Source organism: Falco biarmicus, chromosome 18 (genome assembly GCF_023638135.1).
Source record: "Falco biarmicus isolate bFalBia1 chromosome 18, bFalBia1.pri, whole genome shotgun sequence".
Lineage (NCBI taxonomy): Eukaryota > Metazoa > Chordata > Aves > Falconiformes > Falconidae > Falco > Falco biarmicus.
Window position 1 is genome coordinate 5,423,133 of NC_079305.1, and position 25,442 is coordinate 5,448,574.

The following is a 25,442-nucleotide window of genomic DNA, read 5'->3' on the forward strand; positions in this document are numbered from 1 at the left end:
ACGTGGGGGAGGGAGGGGAAAGTATGCCAAAGAAATGTCTTTAAAGGGGTCTTCTTGCATTTTTATATAAATAGAATGTTTCTAGCAGATATGTTTTGTTTAATATATTAAAGATTTGCCAGTCTGCCAAGATCTACTGTTATTCCTCACAGAATTTGCACTCAAATACAACAGATCGCCAGGCACGGAGAGGGCACCGCCTCACTGAGCGAGCCACGCTGCCGAGAACAACCAGCAGCACTGGCCACACACAGCCCAAAGCCTTTGCCACCCTACCCAGCAGCCTCACACCCCTTAGTTAACTGAGACAGGTTAGTTTTCTCTCAGCAAATTAACATTCTCCTTGACCCTCACAAAGCCATTCTGCCCAAGGAGGAGAAGCACAAGAAGGTGAGACCACCCCAGAAAAGCCGGAGCAACACCACAGAAAACCAGCATCAGCGAAGGTGCTGGAGCCCTTCCCCCAGGCGTCAGCACCTTGCTGTACAGCCACGGGCTCAATGGACTCGCGTGTGATGCTTTCCTGCAACACCGGGACACACCGAAACATGTTCTACCAGAGGCTGCAATGGGAAAGAATCCAGAAGCCAGCCCTGGCACGGGTGCTTTCATTTCTAACAGAAGCGTAACACAACCCAAAACACCACAAAAAGCCCCATTTTGGTCCAGAACATGAAAGAGGACATAGCCCGCTCCCCCGCCACAACCCTGCTCCTGTGGGCAACTGTCCCTGCAGTGTCATGGCTCTGTCACCGAGGGGTTTCACACTTTTGGTCCCACAGTCCCTGCAGCCCTGGTGTCTTCGGCAGCACCGTCCTTTGCAAGGCGCCAGAGACGAGCATCTTCACAGCCAGGCCTTGGCCTTCCTGAAGGCCCGGATCTCCTCCGGGCCCCGCAGGTACTGCTCGATTTCGCTGTCGGAGATGGGCTCGTCGCCAGTGATGGCAGAGTCTGAAGCGCTCAGGGCTGCCGTCCGCAGTCTCTTCCTTGGATTGATAAGGCAGGGCGGCAGCAAGGGCCTCGGGCTGCCCTCACACTGGCGTTTCCTTTCCAAGGGACAGCCCTCCTCCTGCACTGCCCCGCCTGCTGCTGCAGGAGAGCCGGCGGTCCCCTTGCCCAGGGACCCCTCGCCCAGGGACCCCTTGCCTGGGTCTGAGGCATGCTGCTCCTCGTCCTCCAGGGAGAAGGCATTTTTCAGCAGGAAAATTCGGTGTTGCAGCAGGTCCCCAATGTGCTTGACCACAGTTTTCTTGTCCATGTTAAACATCCTCAGCCAGGCGAGCTGGGAGGCCATTCTCAGGAGGATGTCGAGAAGCTCCTTCAGCCGCAGGTGCGCCGGTGGCGGCAGATCAACGCCCGCCAGCTTGCAGAACCTTGCGAAGGTGCAGGCAAGGCGGGCGGCAGGCTGCAGTGACTGCCACGACAGGAAAGCCGCAGCCATGACGATGGGAACAGGGTGCCGGCCGGTGACCAGCCACGTCTCGCTGGCCAGCTCCACAATCTGCATTGTGCGGGTGACCATCGTCTCCTTGTCTTCCACAAACGGGGCAGGGATGTCGGTCGCGTGCTGGAACAGCCGAAAGCTGGAAGAGCAAAGAGAATGTTGTTAGTGTCGTGGTTTAACCCTGGCCAGCAACCAAGCACCACGCAGCCGCTCACTCGCTCCCCCTTCAGTGGGATGCAGGAGAATTGGGGAAAAGGTAAAACTTGTGGGCTGAGGTAAGGACAGGGGGGTTTATACATATATATATATATATATAAAATGATTATAATAACAACAACAACTATAATGAAAAGGAGAGAGAAAGAGAGAGGAATAAAACCCAAACGGAAAAACAAAAACCCCAGGTGATGCACAATCTGCTCACCCCCTGCTGAGCGATGCCCAGCCTGGCCCCCAGCAGTGACTGGCCGGCCCCAGCCAACTCCCCCTGGTTCATACGCTGAGCGTGAGGGTCTGTGGTATGGAATATCCCTTTGGCTAGTTCAGGTCAGCTGTCCCAGCCGTGTCCCCTCCCGATTCCCCATGTCCCTCCAGCCCTCTCACTGACGGGGTCCAAGAAACTAGAAAGCCCTTGACTTAGTATTGACATCGCCCAGCAAGGACCAAACCCATCAGTGTGCTCTCAGCGTTGCGCTCACACCAAACCCAAAGCGCAGCACCGCACCAGCTACAAGGAGAGAAATAACTCTCACCCAGCCAAAGCCGGGCCAGGGAAGCCACATCACACAGCACCGCAGTAATCCAGCTTGACACGGGAGCTGGCTGCAGTAAGAGCAAACATACCCTGCGACGGGCTTCTGCTCGTGTTACCTAGTGCCTCACTGCCCTCTCCAAACTGAGGAGAAAGGGGCAGAAAGAGAAGAGTCACAGCCCAGATTGTGACAAGGGAGGCAAAAAAGCCGTCACGGTCTGTACAAACCCTAGCACAGAGGCGAGCCGTTCCACCCAGCAAACACCGCTCCAGCTGACCTCCACCCCCGGGCTACCCTGTTGTACTATGATCGCTGGATGGAGCAAGAACCTGGTTAAGTTTGTCATTCAAGGGACAACAAATTGTACTCCCAGATCACAAACTTTAGATGCTGCTGCACCAGTACTGCCACCCAGCCCAGTGGTAGATGTGCCCCCCTTAGCACGCAAGACCACGAATGGACCAAGGGAACACTCTTCCAGATGATCTGGTTTTGCCTTAGTGCACTCAGCAACGTGCCTGTGTAACAGCACAGGTCACCCTCTCTGTCCTTGTGGACTTCTGCCCTGGCCACAGCTGCGTTTCAGCAGCTTTTCCACCCACCAGTGTCCAACACAGGACTCTGAAATGGCTGAAAGAGGCTCAGTTACCTGTTCAGGTGTGTCTTCACCAGGTCTGCCAGGCTCAGGGCCGGCACAGACAGCCCAAGCTCTTTCTGAAGGCTCAGGTAGACACTGGCAAACAGCTCCTGCTTCGCATAAAGGAGAGAGCAGATTGTCCCCATCATCAAGGGCCAGTTGTGCTGTCGACAAGTCACAAAGACGCAGCAGCCCCCCAGGAGCTCCTTCTTCTCCAGACTGACCAGGTGGAAGGAGGGGTGCTGGAGAGCTCTCTGGAAGTATGACACTGCCGTTTCCTCAAACACCGTTGGGAGCTGGAGGACTTTACAGAGATCCTGGACCCGCTTGATCCCTGTGAGAAGACACTGCCCTTAAAGATCAGCTCAAGCACCTTCTGATACATACCTCTCCTCAATGTCACAGCACAGCCAGCCTTCACCCAGCCCCAGGAAAAGGTGCGAGAGCAGCTCAGCTCCGGCAGCAGGAGAACATCTCCCATGTCCCTCAGTGCAGGTGAGACAGTTTGCTGAAGGCCGGCAACAGCTGGATGCAGAGCTAACTGCCTTCTCCATGGTCTACGGCCAGCTCCCAAGGCTCTGACCATGTTGGAGTGCACCGGGAACACATTAAACAGCTGGGAGAAGCAGCTGGAGGGGACAGGTGCGAAGGCAGGCGGACAGCATGCTCTCACCTCGCTGCAGGCAGCGGCTCAGCTGCTCCTTCTGGCCGGTGCTCTGGGAATACGCCACCTCTGAAAAACAGCCACTGTTAGAGCCAGGAGCCCCACAGAGGCCTTTAGAGCAGAAAGACCCCTAAGACCCCCGAGCTCAGCTGTACTGGGCCTGGAGGCAGCCGGAAAAGTGCTGCTGGCCCAGCCCCACAGGGAAAAGCCGTGCTGCTTGGCCAGGGGACTTGGCCAGGGGACGTGGCCGGTGCAATCCCGGCAGCGCTGCACAGCCCCCTACGGCCCCCCACATACCCCTGTGGTCCCGCACAGCCCTCCCCGGCCCTACACAGACACCCCCACACACACACAGAGTCCCCCCACGGCGCCGCACATCCCCCCCACGGCCTTGCATAGCCCTCCACATCCCCCCCACAGTCTCCCACAGCCCCCCCCGGCTCCCCCCATTCCCGCGCAGCCTCCCACAGGCCCCCAGAACTCCCTCATATCCCCTCAAACCCCCCTACGGCCCCCGCACATCCCCGGGCCGGGCCCCCCCGCACCTCGCAGGTGCTCCTCCTCGGTGTAGGTGGTGGTGAGCAGCCCCTCGGCCAGGACGCAGCCGCAGGCGGCGCAGACCAGCTGCTGCTGCGCGTAATGCGCGTCCTCCACCAGCGCCGCCGACCCGCAGGCGGGGCAGCTTCCCCGCGCCGCCATGGCCGAGCCGCGCCGCCCGCCCCGCAGCCCGCCTATCACCGCGCCGCCCGCCCATCGCCGCCCCACCCACCCCGCAGCCCGCCAATCGCCGCGCCGCCCGCACGTCGCCGCCCCGCCCACCCCGCAGCCCGCCTATCGCCGCGCCGCTCGCGGTCCGTCCCGCCGCCCGGACCCCGCAGGCCGCGTTCCCGCGTTCCGGGCGCCGCCGCGTTCCCCCGGCCAGTTCCCGCTTGCCCCCGCTTCTACCGCCGCCTCCAGGCCCGGGGCGGGTGCTGAGCGGCTCCTCGGCGCTTCAATCTGTCGGGAGCGGCCCTGAGGCCGGCCTCCGGTTCTGTTCACGGGGCAGGGGGTCCCGCACCGCGTTGTCTGCTCCCCGGCGCTGCCAGCTCCACCTCGGGGGCCCGAAGGCCCGTTCTGGCATTTCAGCTGGTTGCCCCAGATCTCAGCATTGTGGCCCCCAGAGCCACGGCAGGACCCGCTGAGGGCCGCAGCTGGGGGCTCTCCACCCCAAAGGCCTCTGCAGCGGCTGCTCCTCAGAGGCAGCCTGTTCCCAGAGCCCCGGCCCAGGTCCTTTACTCCTCGCCCCTCCAAAATGGCTCTCCAACATGGCAGCGCCTTGGGACAGAGCATGGAGAAGGCAGTTAGCTCTGCATCCACTGGTGCCCAGCTCGGCAGAGAGCCAGGGTGAATGCCAAAGCCACAGCCCGTGTCCCCCCGGGGTGCATCGGCCGCAGCTCTGTGCCCTCACTGGAGCTGTCAGTGCAGCAACAGCCCCCCCAAGCCCCCCAGCTTTCGTCACCAGCGAGGATGAGGGCAATAATGGCACTGAGGGTCCTACGGCTTCCAGCTGAACAGTCCCGAGGCACCAGGAGCCCGATTTCCTCTTGTCATCCACTGCCCACAACGTGGGGGCCGCTGCAGCATGGGGTGGGGGACCAGGCTCCAACTGGGGTGATTTCAAGGGCTGCTGGCCAAGAACCTTTTGCAGTTGGGTTGGGTTTTTTTGCTTTACAGAAACTCTTGATTCTAGTGATGCAGCTGAGCTCGTCCATCAGGTTTCCCCACCCGGTGAGGTGTTTACCATGAACTTCCTGCACGCTCGCAGGGATGGACCTAGCCCAAAAATACCTTGAGGATGAGGAGTTTCAGGCAGCAGAGCTGGTCACAAGGAGGGAGACAAAGCCCTTTTGAAACTGCTCTTTCAGAAAAAAGATCAAGCGATCAGAACACTGGATTTAAAGTATAATTATTTTAGTGTTCCATGAAAGCAAAAGGCATTTAAAAACAAATAGGCACCCAGGCTAAAAGCAGACAGCATAAACAAGGAAAAATACATTCAGAACCTTCAATAACAAAACAATACACTTGATTCTTACGGCTCTTAAAGTCAAGGTGAAGCACCTTGCTGCACATAAAATGCCAGTCCCCTTATGCCAAAGAAAGGCTTTAACTAGTATTGCCAATAAAAGACTGAGGTACAAGGTTTGTGCGATGCTTTCACGGCCATGGAAGTAGAAGTGTGGCTGGTGCAGGACCGTGACCCTGCAGCAGCACCTGTGCTACTTGGGCAGAAGGTGTGACACTGCAACCACCAGAGAGAACAGCCCCAGGGGCAACAGCCAGACACAACCTGAGGTCCACCTCAGAGGACAGGGCCGTAACTGGCAAAAAAGGCTGCCAGGAGAGGATAGCACAGGTTTTAAGGTTTCATCTCTAAGGAGAATGCTAAGAACGCGTATTATCACTTCGTTTCTGTGCATGTAGCTTCAAGACACATATTCTGGCCAACACAAAGGCACGTGATCCAAACTTCCTAAAATCCATACTTCAAAAGCATCGCACACGGCACCGCAGTGCCTTCAGCAGCCAGCGACTCAGTAGTACTTGTATTGTTTTCAAATGAGGCCAGCAAAAAAAGCTTCCCACATGTCCAGTTACAACTACCGATAATGCAGTTTTTGAACCATTATGTCACCGCTCGAAGGCACAACTGGTTTTTCTGACTCTCTGACCTAGAACATCAGAAAGCTATGGAATAAAGTCTAGTTTATTAGTGAGGTATAGGCAACCGTTTCTTTTCAGAGATCCACTGCGGCACAAGGAGGAAACAAATTAATCCTTCATCTTCCTCACTATTTCAAGGCACAAGAAGCAGCAGCAGTTTTCAGTAAGGCCAACCAGTACCACCCAAAATTAAAACCACCAGCCAAGAGCTGAAGATGCCACTAAGACCTTCTGTGTTTCAGACCCTTCATTCACAGAAGAGGGTACAGCAGGAAAGAAAACCCCTTCACTGAAGAAATCTGCTCAAATACATCAATTTAGAAAAAAAAGTACCTGAAGTCTTTGAAGGTTCTTAATGCTTGTTTCAACTCAAGCTTCCCGTGAAGGACAGCTCTGTCAGAAAAGCTCCAGACTTTGGTAGTAAGTCAGTTTACAGTAATAAAAATGTAATTAACATTTGTTGAATTTTCCAATAAATGTATACATCTCTAGGCAAATATATTAAACTACTCTTCACTACAAAAATACAGTATTTGAGAAGTCTCCAGCAACTTTCAGTGTTTTATGAAAATAGTAAGACGACTGCTAACAGGTTGATAGTCAATCCATCTGGTTTAGTCCCTCAATAAAGTGCTTTGCTGTAGAAAAACTGAGTTAGAAACTCACCCCTTTCAAGCTAAGCCAGGAGTGATCCAACAGACCCTTTCAACTTCTGAAAGTAGGAGTGTTTGCTTTGGTCCTCTGCTATTTCAACTTTCTTCTAAGCCTTTTATGGACTCTCACAACCCTGATAAATCCCAGAGATGCAAACAGGCATCTGATTTTTTTGATCTTTGACAAGAGCTTGAAAAAAAAAAAAAAAAAAAAAAAAAAGATCCCAAAACCAAACCCCTACATTTAGTTTTTCAGTGGAGGAAGCCTGGTGTGGTGATTGCTGATAGCGCTATGCTGTTACTTGCTGTCCAATGAGATGGGGAGGAGAACATACCCGTCTCTGTCGAGCTGCAAAGCAGCTACACATGAAGGAAGCAGACAGAGGTATCGATTGCCTATCAAAACCAGCATTCTTTCTCAGCTACATAAAATTCTCATTCCATTCTGAGCAGCAAGTCCCAAAGAAAAGCAAGTCAGGTTTGAGCACTAGCGCTGAGGGCTCCCATCCGCAGGGGAGGGCAATTCGGTTCCTCTCTTGGCTGTATAAGGAATGCATAAAATAGTGTTGTAAGACTGATCACTCTAAGGTCGTTCCAAGGTAAACCCCAGCTCCAAAATCCGAGGTATTTAAATTTAATAAACTGCAATGGTGTAGAAGAAAAATCATCACAGAGCTCCCATACAGCAAAAGACATGGCAACGCACGTGTCCTGTGAAATCCACACCTACTTAAGACTACAGGACAGAAACCAAGCGTACCTTTGCCTCCCTCATTTGAACAACCTTTGAATCAGGAATTTGAAGTCTGTAAGAGAACAGCTTCTGATTTAAAATGCACCTTCGGCCCAAATTCATTAATTCTGTTCCTATGGTAGACAAACATACCATGACTTCTCAATGTTTCCTGTACCAAAAAATGCCTGTAAACCTTCCCCTTGGAGAACTGCTTTGAAACAATATGTACTTTATGAGATTAACTAAGCTTTGCTTCTTCCTTTCCAATCTAAGGTTTAATTTGCATTCAACTTGTAGGGCATTAATTACTTTTAAAATACAGCCCTCACAGCCCTGGTCTGAAGCACTTTGGACTTCTCCAGTGTAGTTATCAGTATTATTTTTAAAAAAAACAACAATCAAATCCTCAGACTCTACCGTACAAGATTTTATATTGCACTACAACTCAAGATATGGAAAGAAGAATAATTGACCTATCAAAGCTGCTACAAAATAAAACCATTAAAAAAAAATAATCTTCATAAAAGGATCATCAGTGCCTTGCTGGCAAGCAAAACACTTCAAAAACCCTTCACCCTTCCTATCGCAATCAGCCTTTGGATTAGACGCCTGAACAAGTCTTCCCAAATAATGGAAAGAAACCAAAAAATAAATACGGTAAGTTGACTCCACTCCTGGACTCCACATGCAAAACTTGATGTAACTACTGATGAAACTGAGAGTTGCTCAAGGCAGAAACAGGAAAGAGGTCATTTTCTTGGGCAGCACAACCAGTACCACCTGCCTCACATCGTCTCCTTATTAATCAAACTCCACTGGTGTGAATTCAGTCCTTTGTTCAACCAACCTCCCCAGAGCTTTTACATCTTTCCAGCTTTTTTGTTTCCAGACGTTGAAACACGAAGAATGTTTGGGGTTTCTTCCATCACTCTGACAAGCAAGTTATCGATGTAGTCTTCAAGCTCACGCACCTGGAGATCCTTCTTGGTAATTGTATCCTTCTGTTTCAAGACCAGCTGGATCAGCTCATCGTGCGTTAGCTGAGCATAAGCATAGGCAGGATCTGAAGGATCATATTTCTTTGAGAGAGAAGAAAGGCAGGGTCATTACAGACATACGGGCATTTCAAAATAGCAACAGAAAGGTATCTGGTAGCTGGCTTGTGGAATTCAGGGCACCAGTGAACAACTTTACACACAATGTTTGCAGAACCACAGCTGCTCTTCAAAAGTATGACTGTGCTTTGTATCTTTCTAAAAGTAAGTTCATCCAAACAATGTTTTGAAACATCAGTTATTAGCACTTTAGGATCAAGAGCAGCAGGCTGCTCAGAGCCAAGCTGTGCAATGGCCACGGCACTAACAAGGACAGGGAGAGGCTGGCAGGCCAGGCCAGGCCAGCTTTCTGCTACAAAGCACCTATTGGGCCATTAGCAAACCTAGCCTGGAAAAATTCTTATGTCTACATATCTACTCATGCACTTCCAGAATGCAGAATAGCTTTCTGAAAGTGTTTGGAGGCAAAAAGAGCAACTGCCTCGGAGTAAGCGCATGCTACTTACGGCGCAGAGACGCAATATATAGAGCTTAGGCAGTCTTCTCCACAACAGAAGGCAGGCTTGGAGCAAGACAGCCATTATGGATGGTAACCAGGCCACCGGTTTTAGCATAACATCTCTGCATAACATCAGTTCTGTAATTCAGCTCCGCTGCAATTTACTGTGGAAGAATGTCATGCAGACTCCAGGCAGCAGCCCCCCCAGCTTAGTGCAGATACACGGAGGTTAGAGCCATGCACCATCCACTACCATCGTTTACAGACCAGCACTGGGGCAGCTATTGCTTAAAACATACCAAAGGCTAGGAAAGCCAAATTCAGGTTAAACAGCAAGAAACACTCACCTAGGCCTTTGGCATTTCCCTCTTGCAGTTATCACTGTGAAAACACATCACAACACAGCTTCTTTCTCTTCTTATAAGTCTGCTTTTAACCCTTAAGCAATCTTGACGGGTACTTCACAGCTTCCGCCAATTCCTCCAGCTACTTTCTAGGACACTAAACCAGAATGCCAGCCCAGGCATTTCTGTTGCAGGGAGCATGCATACAACACGCTCACGTGACTACATCAAGCATAACTTCTTATGTGGAATCAGCAGCACACGATACTAATTACAAGTTTTCAACTCATTCAAAATAGCAACTTCTCAGTTTGAATCATTTAACCTGCATTTTCTTCTTTTCCACTTACACCAGAAGGAGGCACTGCAGTTACTTTGGTACTAACTTCTCATTTTCCCCAAAACGCCCTTAAGAGACAGTAACAGTACCCAGGGTTTTTTTCCCTGCTGACCCAGAGATGCTTCTAGCCATTCTGATCAACATGACTTTTAAGCTATGCCTCCAGCCTGGAGGTCTCTTTTGAGGCCAAGATCATGCAAAAAGTTCCTTTAAATCCGAGTGATTATGGAAGCTGCACGGCTAAGCTTTTAGGAAGAGGCCATGCCTTCATGGCAGGCACCTGGTCTCTCAATCTGCACAAGGTATTGATGCAACTCATTGCAAGGCAACAGCCACCCTGAGGTCACTCTTCCCACCTTCTTGGCTTTAAGAGCCACATACTTATTTCAGGGTGAAAATGAGCTTTGGGATCTAATCACATCTGACAATAAACGGTGACTAATTTGTCCATTTTTCTGTGCAGACCCAAGCTACGCAGCTCCCACACGTCACCAACGGGACCCTCTTCCAGGGGTAGCACTCTCGTGAGTCACCCATCGTTTCTGTCACAGCCACCTCGCGGCTCACACACATCCTGCTCACCTCTGGGGTGTCAGCGCTCCACACTGCCCCCCCACCGAGAAACGCCCTCTGAGGCACCAATTCTATTATACATCAGTTTGCAAGAAAAAAAAAAAAGTGATTGTCCCCACCTTTGGCCAGTGACAAAAAGAAAGCTCATGCCCCCGCAGTGTAGTAACTACTGTTCTTTTTCTGCTCGAGATACAAGCCTAGGCAAACTACCTCCAATACAGGAACGCTTCAATTTACTGCTTAAGCTTTAGTTTTAAGCACCATTTTCCTCCATACCTTCACATTCATCTCGAGCAGCTTTTCACTCATAGTGCTGATGACATTCAGGTTTTTACTTTGAGGCTTGTTTGCTGTGGTATTCATTGGCTTCACAGGATGGAGTCTGCAACATTAACAAAGGTTTATGTTACTTAGGCAGTACATGTAACACCATCCCTACACAGATCTTCAAACTAAAAACAAATACAGCAAGAAATTGGGAAAAATTCCTACCCTTCTCTATCTCCAGAGAGCTAAGAGATTCAGCTTCAGGCAGGCAAGACATTTCTGTCTAAGCTGTAGGCTTTCTGTTAAGTGTACTCCAATTCTCTACTATCTTTACTGACTTAAGGCATTGGAGATAAAGAAGCAGTAATATAGGAAATACATTCTGAATGGTATGTCACAAAAGAAAAGCCAGGTTGGTCTACACAAGAAGGCAGTACACAGCAGCAGTTATACTCTGATCTGTCACGCACTAGTATTTGAGTTTAACTTTCCTAATGAGAACTTATTTGTAGTTCTTGTAACAGATCAAATACTTCTGCTATCCTGGGACATGCATGTATTATGCCTTTTCCAATCTGAACTTATGCCATAAGCTGCCAAAAAAGTGCTATCTTTATTTGCTTGAGCAGGATTTATATTGCCAGTTTTAATACAGGAAGAAAATTTTCCTTGTATCTCAGCAAATGCTGACCCAGAAGCATCCTAGACCCTAGAGAGAGTTCTGCAGATGAAGTACTGAGGGCTGACAGGTCAGCAGCACTATTCCACAGACAACAGTAGCCCAGGAGGCAGTAGGAGCTGCCAGCAGCTCCAGAAAGCAGCCACGCGTCGTTGGGAGAGACAGGCTTTAGCTGCATCATTTGTGGTTCACTTCAAGGTTGAGGAGCGCAGCTCAGCCAGGAAATGAAGCATCCCACTTTATCAGTTGACTGTTCTCCCATTTCTGAAAAATGGGTCAATCCCAGTCCATTTCCATGACTTGATGAAACGACCTTATTTCTTAAACCGCCACCAAGCTTCCCTAATGGTTTTCCTAACAGGTAGCACTGTGATGAACAGCAGGTCCCCTCAAGCGCTCTGGGCATGCTTTAGTAGCCGTACAGATTCATCCAGTGCCAGCAATCATCCTACACTGGCATGACAGGACCCAGGTCCCGTCAAATCCACAGGCTAGAGGAAGTTAAAGCTGTATGATGCTACTGCAAAGAGCAGTAAATTCCTGCAGCTGGAGAGACAGATCTGCACTCAAATGAAGAAAAAGCAAGGCTCGTATCAGCACCGAGATACTTTCTGTGTATTTCCCATATTGTCTCACCTGTGCTTAGGAGACACGGTTTCACCACTCTGCTGAGTTTGGTTAGGATATGATTCAGAGGGTGAAACCCATGCCTGAAGAAGCTTCTTCTTGCCAGAATTTCCTGCTTTATCTGCGAAGCCCTCGGCTGTTGGCTTTTTCGGAGACTCTGCTCTATGACTTGGGGTGTCAGAGAGAAGGGCTTGAGAGGAAGAGTAGGGCTGGGAAGGACTTGACAGGGAGGAAGAGGAAACAGAAGGCTCAAAGAAGTCACACTCTGCGCACTCCTTGACACCTGCACTTATTTTCAGTTCTTGTTTCTCAAAATTACTATTATGCTCTGTGGAATGAAACGTCATACCTAAGGCTGAGTCAGCTACCTGGTTATCGACACCAAGAACATCCACTCTAGCAGACAGCATGGGTGATTTTTTTGGCTTACAAGCACTTCCTCCTCCTGGAGCAGCCCAGGTTACTTGGGTTGCAGCAGAGCTATCGGAGTGCTCTTTCAGTTCTTCATGCAGAGGCATTAAATCTAGAGACTGCTTTCCAGTTTCTGAAATGTTTTTATCACCTGCATCGACACCATAGTTCTCCTGACAGTCACCCAGCAGCTCGTCATCAGAGCCTCCTTCTGGAATAACTGGAAGACCGGTCAGTTTCAAACCACGGTCTCCAGTAACGGGAATGGCACACTTTAGATTTGTAAGACAGTCGAATAAATCGTCGTTGCCTTCGTTTTTTAAATGCCTATTACTGCTGTCATCTCCAAGCATCACTGGAGGAGTGACAGTCTGCAATGAGCCACTTTGGGGGAGGCACCCAGAAGCATCCGAGGCTTTATCATTAGGTAATGGGGACACAGATTTTACACCGCCGCCTGAAGAAGGCAAATCACCACTTAACTCATCAGCCTGAGAAACCAGTGGGCACTTCTTCAGTGATAAAGATAACTGTGGTGCTGGCTTTGGTGTGACAAGCACGTCACTGTCAGCCCTCCCTACATTGGCTTCCTGAGGGGACGGCGTGCAAGCTCCCCAGGTTGGTTTGGCAGGTCCTACTTGAGAAAATGAGTCTTTTTTAGCAAGTGGAGCTGCTTGGGGCTCTAGCATGGGTGCACGTTCTTCCCATCTCTTTTCACCAAAGATCTCCTGCTTCTCTTTCAGTTGGCTCTCTGGGGAAGGTGGCTGCTCAGCACCGATCTCTGGCAAGAGGCTATTACTACACTTGGAAGGAGATGCAAAGCCTTTGTGGTCCTTGGTGCAGGGTTCAGTACCTACACCGCCTACTTCCACACCAGCCTCAACAGCAGTCTCTCTGTTTTGGATGGGACCTATGCTGTCACTAGAGAGTTCTGATGATGGGTAGCACCCTGCTTCCAGTTGGCGAGCAAACCCTGCTTGCTCTCCTGTTGCATCTGAACACGTAAGTAAGATTTCACTGAAATCAGAGCACTGCTTTTCACATTCCTGCCCACCCAAATCCTCATCACCTGACGTAATGCCCTCTGATCCATCACGGAGAAAGGACACAGATTTCCTGTTGCCTAGCTTACTTCTTTTCAAAGAAATCTCAACCTGAAGAGAATCGCACTGCTTCTTTGGAGCCAGGCCAGGGTTGTCAGAAAGGATGCAGAGAGGGTTTGATACAGCTTTGACATTACTCGTTAAAGCCACATCTGAAGAGCTCTCTGAAGCATCATGCCCAGAGTGTTTCAGCTCAGCAGGGCGTTCTGCTGAGGAACAGTCTTCATCAAAAGGAAGGCACAAAGATGAAGAACTGGCAACAGCTTTGAAACCCGGCGCATCTGCTTCCCACCCAAGCTTGGATACAAAGGGATTACTGTCATTAAAATGACAGTCAGAGGGGGGAGAAGGTGCAGGTGAGTGAGAAAGAGCCTGGGAAGCCCACGTATCAGTGCTTTCAGGACGTTGGCCCCATAAGTTCTGCCCCCATTCAGAAGCAAAAGGATTATTGCCACTACCAGAGACCTGCCCAGGAGGAGGCATTTCGGGAACAGGGGCTGCAAGATGATGGGACGAAGTGAAATGGGCAATGCTTTCGGGATCCAGGGTTGCACGTGCCCTGCCCCACTCAGGAGCAAACGGGTTCTTGCCATTCAAAAGCTCTGCAGCGGAAGGAGAAGTAAGAGATGCCGGAGAACTAGTAATGTTTTCAGAGTCTGGCACTTGGACTTTCTGCCCCGTTTTAGAAATAAAAGGATTATTGTTACTACTGATACAGTGTACAGAAAGAAAAGCAGGAAGGGAATCAGGTGCAGGAGTAGGAAGCGTGGCTTTGGTTTCCTCCTCTGAAGACACGCCCAGTCTGCAAAAAGGGACAAAAAACTCGCATGTCACTTGCAGATGCAACATGAGGCAGGAACAGACAAGCTTTAGCACCAGACTCCATCAACTCCAAACACTGGAGATGAATTATACGTGCAAGAGACCTCAGAGCCTATCTGATAGACTTTGCATACTTACATACGCCTTTACAAAGCACTCAATTTATGTCAGAAGGCTCCTGCTACAGAGTTTGAACAGGTTACTGCGGCAGCTGCTTTTAAGCACTATCTCACCTTTTGCACCCCAAGCAATTTTATTAGTATGTATGTTTAAACACAGGAAGGACTGAAAATAAGGAGCTAGAGACAGACATAAACCACAGCCTTATTAGTAGGAAACACCTATATATATAAAAACACAAACACACACTATTTATAGATGTATTTTTCATCTATATATATATGAAGGATAAAGGAGCAGAATTTCCGAAAAAGCCTTGTGTACAAATTCACACAAACGTCCCTTATGTTGCTGTGAACAATGCCAAAAGCTGAGGGGCTCCAAGATTAATACTTTGGAAGACCACAGCCAGATAGAGAAGAGTTGAGATGTTAGAACTGGTATTTTAGACTTGGGTATGTTCAAGATGCACAGCTCAGATAGAAGTTAGTTTTTGCAAGAGATCCAGCAAGAAAAATCACCCCTACAGTACCTGCCAAAACGCCTGCACTCAAAGAACCACTATTTCAGCATCACTTATAAGGAACATCCCCGTATCAATCTCTTTTTCATACCGAGAAAGAACTCTGGATTATTATTTGTTATCAAAGCACCTAATGGCCAGCTTAAAACCACCAGGAACCCTGCAGAGCAACAGGCTTCTGCCGATGCAGGATGCCGAGCTGAGCAGCACTGCTCTGTGGCAGGAAGCAGCCCAGTTAAAGCCTGCCACCTGCAAACTTGACTGACCTGGGCTTGACAGCTTTCGTCTTTGCCGGCGCGGCAACTTTTTCAGGTTTCCGTTCTTCCTCAAAAGGGTTGAGAGGCTGCTTATTTGCAGAGACGTCTTCTGCGTGGTGACCATCTTCTGGTGGATTCCCTCTGCCTAAATTTGCTGGAATTTCAAGACGTTTGGCCTCTTGTTCACTCTTCTCCTCTAGAACTTTGTTCTCCTCATCCTGCAGGGCTCTGTCAGGCATATTCTCAGCATCACTGTTCTTCACTTGTTCCTTCTTCCCAGTGACCAGAGAGAGCAAGGCAGACTTTTTGTGGTCCGGTTTTTTGGTCTCTTTAATAACCTCAACACTCGGAGGAACGCTGGTTTCCAGGTATTCTTCACTGCTCAGCAATTTATATGATGGCAAAGTCATAGATTTAAAGGTCTCCAAGGATGCAGACCCAGAGAAAGCATGACTAGGAGATGTTCTTCCTGTCTCTTCAGGTCCTTTAGTAGATCTGGAAGACAGGTTCTCTTCAGAAGCAAAGAGCTGCTTCCTTCTGAAGTTGTGAGGAGAAGGGGAAGAGGCTGGAGTGTTGTCCTTCGTTGTGCTTTCTTCCATATAAACGTGGCTGCCGTTGATACACAGACTAGACTTGGAAACGGGATCGCTTTTGGATTTAAGGCCACTGAATAAAGACAGCCCTTCTTTCTTGGTGTAGTTAGCGGTTACTTGATTTAGTTGCCTGCTGTCCAAAGCTGCCGTTTTACGAGATTTAAATACAGGAGAGAGAGAGGACTTCTCTTCCAGGACATTCCCAAAGGCTTCTGAAAAAAATAAATGGGAAGAAATTCAAGCTGGAAGAACATCCTTCCCTCTGACAGTTGCTACTGACAACCTCAGCGCTTCACAGTCATTAATGGACTGCTGCAACAGTAACACAGCAAGTGCACCAGCCACCTCCAGACCCTCTGGGTCCCCTACCGCTGCCAGCCCTCGGCAAACCAGATCACATGTGCTGTTCAATGACCTAAACCCACCACAGATCACCCACTGGGAAGCTGCACTGCCCACATGTGCGGACATTGCTCGCGCAGCCCCCACGGTTTCTATGCTACCCCAAGGTAAGCTTAGCTGCGTCTAATGTCCTGCATGCACACCTGCCACCGCGGACAGAAGTGACTTTCTCTGCATTCGTTCAGTAAGCAGAATTTAACTACTGCACTAAAAAGGACGAAAAGTGCTAGCAAGCCTTTGGAGGCAAGCTTTGTGCTTCATCAGTGCAGTGAGTGCCAATACTCACTTTCTGAGGTTGGAGAGGTCTCGGACTCCTCGTCATCCCATTCTGACTGGAAGTCGCTGGGCCGCAGCCGAACCCTCTCGGTGACGGGCTGCTGTGTCGGTAGGACTGACATGGACTGGGAGAGGGAGGTCTTCTGCAGGCCAGGTTTGGAAAACAGGGTTTTGAACTTTGATTTCTTCTTTTCCTTCTCAACTGACTCATCTTCACTGTCAGCAGGGGAGTGAGTTGTGCTGGGAACGATCGCCGACGCCGTGTCAGAAAGGCCACTGCTCCTCTTCCCCTTGAGCTTGTCTTTCAGCTTGCCAAAGGGAGAGCGAGGCTTGTCTTTTATGGACAGGTCAAACATACTGGCTGTCATGTTGCTTCTCATAAACTGGATATCTACTTCAATCTCCCCTCTCTCCTTTTCCTTTTTCCCTGGTTTGGAGCGAAGCTTGTACCACCTGCAGAAACAAGATTTCTGTTACAAACCAGTTCTTGAGAGGCACGAGTAATTCAGAACAACAGAGGGTATTTATGTTTTAAAAATCAAATAAGCCCACAGCATAGGAAAAAAGAAAAGCCTTTAATCTTACAACAATGTCATAGTCATATGGCCCCAGGTCCCAAGGAAAACATTTCTCATTGTAAATAGAAAGTTATTAGTAAAATTTGTTTTAAAACTCAGACCAGGAAGGGTTAAAGAAAAATGAAGAAAAAGAAGAAATACAACATGGAATTCCTGTATTTCAGCACAGCCACTCTCCCCTGTCCTTTAATCTGGCTTCCCCAAATTTGCAGAGGCTAAGACTTTGAAGTGGGTTTGAGAGCTGACACTGGTACCAGAGAGCTTGCACACAGGCCCCACACCCTCATACCTTTCATTCCAGCTTCTTTTCAGTAGCTATCTTAATACCTCTTAAGCCAAGGAACCCCTAATCAACACAAGGAGAGCCAAATCAAGCCTTGCAGACCGTCTGGGGATTTCCACTCACCTCTACCAGCCTGTGACTGGAGCATGCCAGGAAGGACATTCGTTGGGCAGAACCTTATCCCATCCCACTTAATGCAGCGCCAGAACATTAAGTGCTGCATATTAAGTATGTGCTCACGGTATCCTACACTGCAAAAACACCACCTGCATGCTGCTATCCCACGTCCTTAATTACCACTACATGACATTCAAACCACATTAGGGCCAGCAACGAAAATTAGCAGCACCGCACACCAATACTTTTTTGTCTATCACTGGAGCCACAGAGTTCCCAACTCCACAGAACTGATAGGAAAGGCTGCCTGGAAAATGCTGGCTTCCTCCTCCTCACCAGCTGGTACGGGAAAACAAAGGAAGCGAACGGAGCACACAAATCCACCTCTCCATCGAATTTGCACTTCAGTCCTTTGAAGGTGCACTTTGAAGCAATGACAGAGAATAGGAAAAGGCACTTTGCTTCAGAGAAAATTCAAAACTAATGAGCATTAGCTGAAGGAGATGAATTCAGAAATCTGCTACAGAGAAACACTTAGAGGGAAATGAACGCTCAAGCACCCCGCTACAGTTAGACATTCAGACCTGAAGTTACAAGACACCAGCACCAGGGAAGGGATTTTATAAGATGTCAGGCTTTGTCGGGTCCCTAAAACTGCAGACCCACAGCAGCAGTGAGGGGAGCACAGATCCTCTGCCTTTAATGCAAGCCAGCACTGGGCACTTTTGTTCTAACCCGCGTGATTTCTAGGAGCATCCTGAGCTCGTATGGTTTTGGTGCCACGATTCATTCTGCGCATTCTCTGCCCTGGGGACAGAGAAGGCCCTATTCGAAATGCATCCAAAACACAAACTACATGTTCAGCGAAAGGCAGCTTAGCGCCGACCAAAACAGGGCCATCGCTCTGGGAAGCATGCCGCTACATCTGCCTCCCTTTGAGCAGCTGAATAATGTACTGATAACCTCCCCCACAAACTACAAAATATAAAATCTTATTAATTTATGTTAGTGTGCACCTGTCAATCAACATGCATTTATTTTCCAAATAAAACCACCCCTTCACGGCTATACCTCACCACAGCAGCTATGCGATGACAAAAGACACAAGCTTCAAACAGAAAATGGAGAGTTGGGTGGACAACACTAAGGGCTGGAAATACCAAAGTTTTCCCAGGAGCAAAATTACATTTTCTCCACACACACCCACACCCGTATTTTCCTTTGACCCAGACACTGAGAAACCAGCCCAGGAGGACCCGAGGCAAGCAGGGCTGACTCCTTGAACTCTGCTGACTGCACATTATGCTCCGATGCAGTGTAAACACATTAGCTCTTGACACAACCTTAATGACAGCCACACTGTAATTAAAGCTTCACAAGTGGTGATGGCTTTGTCAAGAAACAGGACGGCAGCTCTCGGCTTTGGCCAAGCCTGTGTCAGTACCTGGATCTGCTCCGGTGAGCAGAAGAGGAAGGTGACTCACTGGCCACCTCAAGCCACATTACAAGGCTGCTGACTCCCAGTAAAACCCTCCCAGTAACCACCCCTGGATTCCAGCGCACCGTCCCAGTGTTTATGTTCAAAAGGGCAACTATGACACAGAGCCGGCGCTTGGTAATAAAGGAAAAGTCTCCCAGCCTGGTGTCCTGCTGCAACAGCGAGGCCAGCCCATACAACCCTGAATTATCTGCTCTTACACGCGCTTAGGCTCTGCTAAGCATTTATTAAGAAAAATATATAAATAGCTGGCTGTAGCCTACGTTCATTCCCTGTTGGAAGGAGGAGGCATTTCGACACACGAGGTGTCTCGGGTCAGCCTGGCTGCTCCCAGCACACACTCTCAGCATCCGCATGTAAATATTTAAAAATCGAGCCCAGGCACAAGGCAGGGCTGGCCAGGCACCAGGTGCTGTGCCGGGGGCTGCCCCACGCCAGGAGGGACCTCGATGGGTCACCCCATGGGTCCTCGTGAGGCTTGAGGGGTCCCTGTGTGGCACAGGGGTCCCCCACCAGAGCCCCAGGCCCCTACGTGGCACAGAGCACCCCAGCCCTCTCCCCAGCCCCTGCGGGACCCAGAGCCCCCCCATCCCTCTCCCCAGCCCCTGCGGGGCCCAGAGCCCCCCCATCCCTCTCCCCAGCCCCTGCGGGGCCCAGAGCCCCCCCATCCCTCTCCCCAGCCCCTGCGGGGCCCAGAGCCCCCCACGCCTCTCCCTGCCTCCATGGGGCCCAGAGACACCCCCCCATCACTCCCCCAGCCCCTGTAGGACCCAGAGGCCCCCCAACCACCTTGCCAGCCCCTGCCTTGCCCCCAGACCCCCATCCCTCTTCAGCCCCCCCGCCCCGGCCCCCCGAGCCCCCGCAGCCCCCCGCCCCGGGCCCACCTGCTGTGCCGCCGCCCGCCCTCGGCCCGCAGCGCCGCCAGATCCACCTCGGCGCGGCCCAGGAACTTGTCGAGGCCGACGAGGGCGCGGTGCAGCACGGTGAGGCGCAGGGCGGCGGGCCGCGGCGGCGGCGGCAGCTCGAAGGTGGCCTCCTCCCGCCAGAGCGGGCGGCCCTGGCACCGCTCCGCCACCGACGTGGAGAACTTGTCGCGGCCCAGCGCCATCACGGTGTAGGCGTCGCTGCCGCCGCCGCCCGCCGCCGCCTTGGCCCGCAGCCCCCGCGCCTGCAGCACCGTCACCTGCACGTGGGTGGGCGCCCAGGCCGGCGCCGGGCCCGACATGGCGGCGGTGCGGAGCGGAGCGGAGCGGTGCGGAGCGGTGCGGTGCGGAGCGGAGCGGGCGCTGAGCGGGCGCGGAGCGGGCGGCCCGGTGCGCTCCCGCCCCGCCCCTCTCGCGAGAGCACGGGGCGGGGCGGGGCGGGGAGGGGCGTGGCCAGGGGCGTGCAGGTGTGTGCACATGTATGTGCAGGTGTGCGCACAGGTGCATGCACAGGGGCGTGCAGGGGTGTACAGTTGTATGTGCAGGGGGTGCAGGTGCATGCACAAGTGTATATACAGGCGTATGTACAGGGGTGTACAGGTGCATCTACAGGTGTACATATAGTTGTATGCACAGGTGTATGTACAGGTGTATGTACAGGGGTGTACAGGTGCATATACAGGTGTATGTACAGGGGTGTGCAAGTGCATCTACAGGTGTATGTACAGGTGTGTGCAGGTGTATGTACAGGGTGTACAGGTGCATCTACAGGTGTATATACAGGTGTATGTACAGGTGCATCTACAGGTGTATGTAAGGGGTGTACAGGTGCATATACAGGTGTATGTACAGGGGTGTACAAGTGCATCTACAGGTGTATGTACAGGTGTGTGCAGGTGTATGTACAGGGTGTACAGGTGCATCTACAGGTGTATGTACAGGTTTGTGCAGGTGTATGTACAGGGTGTACAGGTGCATATACAGGTGTATGCAGGTGTATGTACAGGGTGTACAGGTGCATGTACAGGGGTGTACAGGTGCAGCTACAGGTGTATGCACAGCGGTGTGCAGGTGTGTACAGCATGTACAGTGTATGCACAGGTGTGTACAGGTGTATGTATGGGGTGTGAAGGGGTGTACAGATGTGTGTGGCATGCACAGGTGTACATACAGGAGTATGCATGTACAGCTCTGTACAGGGTGTGTGTATATGTACAGTGGTGTGTGAACGGGCGTGTGTGTGTACAGGACAGGGGCTGTGTGTGCATCCATAGAGGTGTCTGTATGGGCACGCGTGTATGTACAGCTGCGTGTGTGTGCAGCTGTGGGGGGGTGTACAGGGGAGGGATTTTGTGCTTGCCTGGGGCTGTGCATGCACAGGGCAGCGTGTGTGGGTGTTGTGGAGGGTTACAAGTGCCTGTGCGTACAGGTGGGTGCTTGTCTGGGGGTACAGGCTGGGGGGGGAGGGAGGGGGGCTGGTGCAGGGTGGCTGGTGCAGGGTGTGCATGGCAGGTGTGCAGGGCTGCGGAGCAGACTACCCTGTCCTGGTGTGGCTCCGTCCCCTCACCTGCCCTGAGCCTGCAGGGAAAGTACCGATGCTTCTCTAAAAACAATCTGGCAGGAGAAATGCCATTTCCAAAACCCAAGCGAGAATCACTTTCATGGTTGCTGTACAATTCATTTAATGAAACAGGCAGCTATTTACAGCCGTCACCCCAGCGAAATGCCTTTCACCCCTTCCTCGCACTCCTGCAGACCCATTTTCTTCATTAATTTAGAATAATGACACTGTGAGGTTCCAAAGCGAAGCATGCAGCCCTGCCAGGCGCTGTGTCCTCCAGGAGCTGTGCTGCCCCATCCCACCCCATCCCCTGCTCCCCGGAGCACCCACCCCCCACCCGGCGATGCTGGTAATGCTCTGGTCCCCCCACTCTCTTCAAAGCCCAGCAGCCTCAGCACGAGGCTCCACCAGCCCTTTGGACCACAGCATCCCAGGGCATCCCACCAAGCAGCCAGTCATGGAACCAACCCTGGGGACGGGGACATTCTGTGGGCCACACGTGCTGCCCTGGGGGGGAGATCTGAGACCCTCGCAGGGGGGATGGGTTTTGCTGGGACTGGTGAGGCTGCAGGTGCGCAGCTGGGGGTGGCTGGGGCAACTTGCAGGGAAAAGCTGCAGCAGATGCATTTTTGCTCATGCCAGCGGCTGTCATGGTGGCAAAGGCTGCTCAGGGCATGCCAGGAGCGGAGCCGAGCACCTGTTGCAGGGCAGGCGTAGGGAAGGATGCTGCAGCGAGTGCTGCAAACCCCTGGGCAGGCAGGAGGACCCTGGTTGCCTCTGGTCCCGCAGGCAGGACAGCATCCCCGGCCCCTCAGCAGCGAGGAGAGCCCTGCCATCCACGGGGTGAAGCACACGGCCGTGGAGGGGCTGGGGAGCGAGACCCCAGCCTCAGAGCATGCCGCCAACAGCCCCACAGTTCTTGGCAGGGATGATTTTCCTCTTGCAGGCAAACATCTTCCGGAGCTCCCCGCGGAAGCGGTCGTGCAGCCAGGCGTAGAGGAAGGGGTTGCAGCATGAGGAGCTCATGGCAAACCAGTGGCAGAGCAGCTGGATGAGGAGGAAGTAGTGCTTGTTGATGAGGTTGATGTCGATGTCTCGGATGATGTTGAAGACGTGGATGGGGAGCCAGCAGACCCCGAAGGCCGCCACCACCAGCACAATGAGGCGGAAGATCTTTCTTTTCCTCAGACGGTCAAACTCGGCTTGGCTCTGCGTGGGGTGGCCAGGGACCACCCGGTTCCTCAGCTTCACTGAGATGCAGATGTAGGAGAGGGAGACGGCAGAGAGGGGCAGGATGTAGGTGACGATCAGGGTGCCATAGGCATAGGCCAGGCGCTGCGTCTCCTTCTCCATCCAGAACTCCTCGCAGATGGCGAAGCCCTCCTGCCGAAACTCCACGTGGTAGGTGTGGGCGATGGCGGGGGCCACCAGCACGCAGGACAGCAGCCAGATGCCCCCCACCACAGAGATGCAGCTGGTGACTGAGATGCGCTTCTTCAGGGGGTGCACAGTGGCATAGTACCTGCAGGGAGGTAAATGGGGGAGCCTGAGCCCTAGAGCAGCCCGGCAGCCCAAGCCCCCCCCCAGCAGCCCCCAGGGCAAGGGGTGGCTGGCGGCAGGGCTGGAGCCATGGGAGGCAGAGCCCTGCCAGCTCCAGGAGCAGGGGCACGGCCTTGGGCTGGGAAGGGGCTGGCTGGGAACAGGGGGGACAACTGCATCCCCTTGCTCTGCCATGGAGCCCCTGGAAGGACTGGGTTGCTTCTGCCACCTTCGAAAGCGGGGCCAGGCATGGAGCACGGAGCATCCCTCCTGCAGCCTGTCTCTGGACCCACCTTGAGGACCGCAGGCAGCACTGAGTGAATGACAATAAAAGCCAGCAGTTCCTCCTTTACTTCCTCCTCCACTGAGCATCTTCCACTCCTCTCCGTGGCAGTCCTTATGATCTCCCTTACAATCAAGGGCTGATCCTAAATGGGCTCCCAGCAAGGTACCTTCAGTGACCGTAATTAGATAGTATGCAAAAGAGCTGCATAACAAGTGCTCTGCCCCCTGGCACAGCCCGCCACTTAGTATTGCAGCATTTGCTATCGCAACATTAAATATTGCAACGTTCAGGAAAGCACTGACAGCTCTTCGTGTGCTTTGCTCGCAGGCTTGTGCTGAAGCCCGAGACCAGCAGAGGCCTGGGGCAGCCGTGTGCTCCCCCTCATTGGAGCTGGAGGATTTGAGCTAAAATTGTCCATTTACTATAAATCCCAATGACGTTTTATGAATGTGCTGAGGACAGTGTAATTTGGTGGCTGCCTCTTTAGCAGGAGAAACAAGCAATTAATTTTCACCCCCCAAAAAAGGGCTTTGCTGAAGAGCAAAAGGAGAACATCAGCACTGCTGGGACATCTCAAGCCCCTGGCGAGAGCAGCACAGCTCTGCCAGCAGTCCAGCCTCTCTCAGCTATTCCACTCAAATCTTTCATTTTTTTAATCTTCTCTTTTTTCCCCTCTCTTCCCATCATGGTCCTGCCCCGCTCCCGCCTGGGCAGAGGCATATGAGTGTGAGAGGCACTCTTGGTGCTGCCAGCGTCGCACCCATCCCTGCAAGGTTTGGAGCACCTTTTATGAGAGGAGGTCTCTATGGAAACACAGTTTTTACAAACCACCCCCATCAGACCCTGCCCAGGCGCACTCGGGGATGCAAAAGTGCTCTTCACCCAGGGGCCAGAGCACAGCATGATTTGAGTGCAGATTTGTCTGGCAAAGTATGAAGAACCAGGAGCAAACTCCAGCGAGTCCTTGTGAGAGAGCAGCGCCTGCCGGGAGCACAGATCTGGCTGCGGGGGAGCAGATTTCAGTAGCGATGGCTTTGTACAGGCAGGCGTGAAACCGCGCAACACCATTTCCCGATGCGGCCAGCCGAACGCCCCCACTGCACTTCCTCCACCTGAGCTCGAGTCCTGATGCTAAAGAGGAGGCTGCAGAGACACTGCAGAGATCCCCTGGATTTTTCCTTTTCCAGTTTTGAGCGTACAGCACTTAACACCCCAAGCTGACCAAGCAGCAGCTTGAGGGGACTGGGGATCCCCAAGCCACCCACCCTGCTGGTGCTTACCTGTCCACTGCGATGGCCATGAGTGTGAAGACGGAGACATAAACTGTCATGGGCTGCATCAAGAAGACAAAGTAGCACAAAAACTTCCCAAAAACCCAACCCTGGGGGTTGAAGGCATAGGCCAGGGTGAAAGGCACGCACGTAGCACACATCAGCATGTCAGAGAAAGCCAGGTTCCCGATGAAGAAGTTGGTGACGTTGTGCATCTTCTTGGTCTTGCAGATGACATAGAGGAGCAGGTAGTTGCCGAAGATGCCAACGAGGACAACCAGGGCGTAGCAGGGGATGATGAGGGGTTTGAAGGACTGGATGAGCTGCACCCCGGTGAACTGCGCGCTGGCATTGGAGTGGTTCTGCAGGGCAAGCTTGTAGACAGTGGTGTTGGCCCCGTCCCCCTCCATGGCTGCAGCTGAGCCCGTCTACCACAGGCAGGTGAGAAAACCCCTGTCTTGACCAGCCTCAGCACCCCAATATTGGGTGGTCGTGGGTTTTAGGCATCCATGGGGCACATCCTGCTCCTTGTCATGGCTTTGCTGTGGCTGTCCTCCTGCCCAGCACCCTGCCCGGTACCCGGGGAGGCTCCCCAGGATGGTGGCTTTGTCCCGCGGGTTCCTGGGGAGGGAAATGGAAAAATCAGGCTCAGAAAAGGGGTGATGCTGGCACGCAGCCCTGCATCAGGAGGGGGAGACAGCCCCAGGCTCAACAGCGGTTATCGTGGGGTAGGGAAGAAGAGAAGGAGAAAAGCAGCAGGGCTGACCGTGAGCGCAGGGAAGGCACTTACCAAAATCGGGTCTCACCAGCACCCCTTTAAATGAAGCGCTTGCAGCAATCCTGCCTCTGCCCCAGCCCAGCCGGCACGGAGGGGCAGCTGCTGGCAGACAGAAAAGGGAAGCAGTG

General features: G+C 52.1%; 3 protein-coding genes across 8 annotated transcripts; all 3 read right to left on the minus strand.

Annotated features, from left to right (window-relative positions):
* Positions 1-592: 592 nt before the first annotated feature.
* On the minus strand, positions 593-4,228 carry BRF2 (BRF2 RNA polymerase III transcription initiation factor subunit). Of its 2 annotated transcripts, XM_056363096.1 has the most exons (5): positions 4,043-4,228; positions 3,507-3,566; positions 3,058-3,167; positions 2,846-2,943; positions 593-1,583 (listed from the first exon to the last, which is right to left on the minus strand). In XM_056363096.1, the coding sequence occupies exons 1-5, from the start codon at positions 4,194-4,196 to the stop codon at positions 845-847; spliced, it is 1,161 nt and encodes a 386-aa protein (XP_056219071.1). In that variant the 5' UTR covers positions 4,197-4,228; the 3' UTR covers positions 593-844. The 2 variants fall into 2 exon arrangements, with proteins under 2 accessions (XP_056219071.1, XP_056219070.1); XM_056363095.1 differs by having other exon boundaries at positions 2,846-3,167.
* Positions 4,229-5,430: 1,202 nt separating this feature from the next.
* On the minus strand, positions 5,431-20,264 carry RAB11FIP1 (RAB11 family interacting protein 1). Of its 5 annotated transcripts, none has more exons than XM_056363097.1 (6): positions 19,841-20,264; positions 16,491-16,933; positions 15,219-16,014; positions 11,983-14,289; positions 10,677-10,782; positions 5,431-8,668 (listed from the first exon to the last, which is right to left on the minus strand). In XM_056363097.1, exons 1-6 carry the CDS (start codon positions 20,179-20,181, stop codon positions 8,450-8,452), a joined length of 4,212 nt encoding a protein of 1,403 aa, XP_056219072.1. In that variant the 5' UTR covers positions 20,182-20,264; the 3' UTR covers positions 5,431-8,449. The 5 variants fall into 5 exon arrangements, with proteins under 5 accessions (XP_056219072.1, XP_056219074.1, XP_056219075.1 ...); XM_056363099.1 differs by lacking the exon at positions 19,841-20,264 and adding an exon at positions 17,348-19,460; XM_056363098.1 differs by having other exon boundaries at positions 8,526-9,524.
* Positions 20,265-22,322: 2,058 nt separating this feature from the next.
* LOC130141079 (prolactin-releasing peptide receptor-like) lies at positions 22,323-25,072 on the minus strand. Its single transcript, XM_056321732.1, has 2 exons — positions 24,546-25,072; positions 22,323-22,962 (listed from the first exon to the last, which is right to left on the minus strand). The coding sequence occupies exons 1-2, from the start codon at positions 24,944-24,946 to the stop codon at positions 22,329-22,331; spliced, it is 1,035 nt and encodes a 344-aa protein (XP_056177707.1). The 5' UTR covers positions 24,947-25,072; the 3' UTR covers positions 22,323-22,328.
* Between the last annotated feature and the right edge of the window lie 370 nt (positions 25,073-25,442).

Bases quoted from the DNA above. Each gene is read 5' to 3' on its own strand.
- LOC130141079 (XM_056321732.1), bottom strand. From the start codon at position 24,946: ATGGAGGGGGACGGGGCCAACACCACTGTCTACAAGCTTGCCCTGCAG. The intron at 22,963-24,545 runs GTAAGCACCAGC...ACCTCCCTGCAG, and splicing joins ATGGCCATCGCAGTGGACAG to GTACTATGCCACTGTGCACC.
- BRF2 (XM_056363095.1), bottom strand. From the start codon at position 4,196: ATGGCGGCGCGGGGAAGCTGCCCCGCCTGCGGGTCGGCGGCGCTGGTG. The intron at 3,168-3,506 runs GTGAGAGCATGC...GTCTTCTCACAG, and splicing joins GAGCCGCTGCCTGCAGCGAG to GGATCAAGCGGGTCCAGGAT. The intron at 1,584-2,845 runs GTAACTGAGCCT...TTGCTCTTCCAG, and splicing joins GTGAAGACACACCTGAACAG to CTTTCGGCTGTTCCAGCACG.
- RAB11FIP1 (XM_056363097.1), bottom strand. From the start codon at position 20,181: ATGTCGGGCCCGGCGCCGGCCTGGGCGCCCACCCACGTGCAGGTGACG. The intron at 10,783-11,982 runs GTGAGACAATAT...TTAATGTTGCAG, and splicing joins ACCGTGTCTCCTAAGCACAG to ACTCCATCCTGTGAAGCCAA. The intron at 8,669-10,676 runs GTATGGAGGAAA...TCTCTCTCAAAG, and splicing joins TGCTCGAGATGAATGTGAAG to AAATATGATCCTTCAGATCC.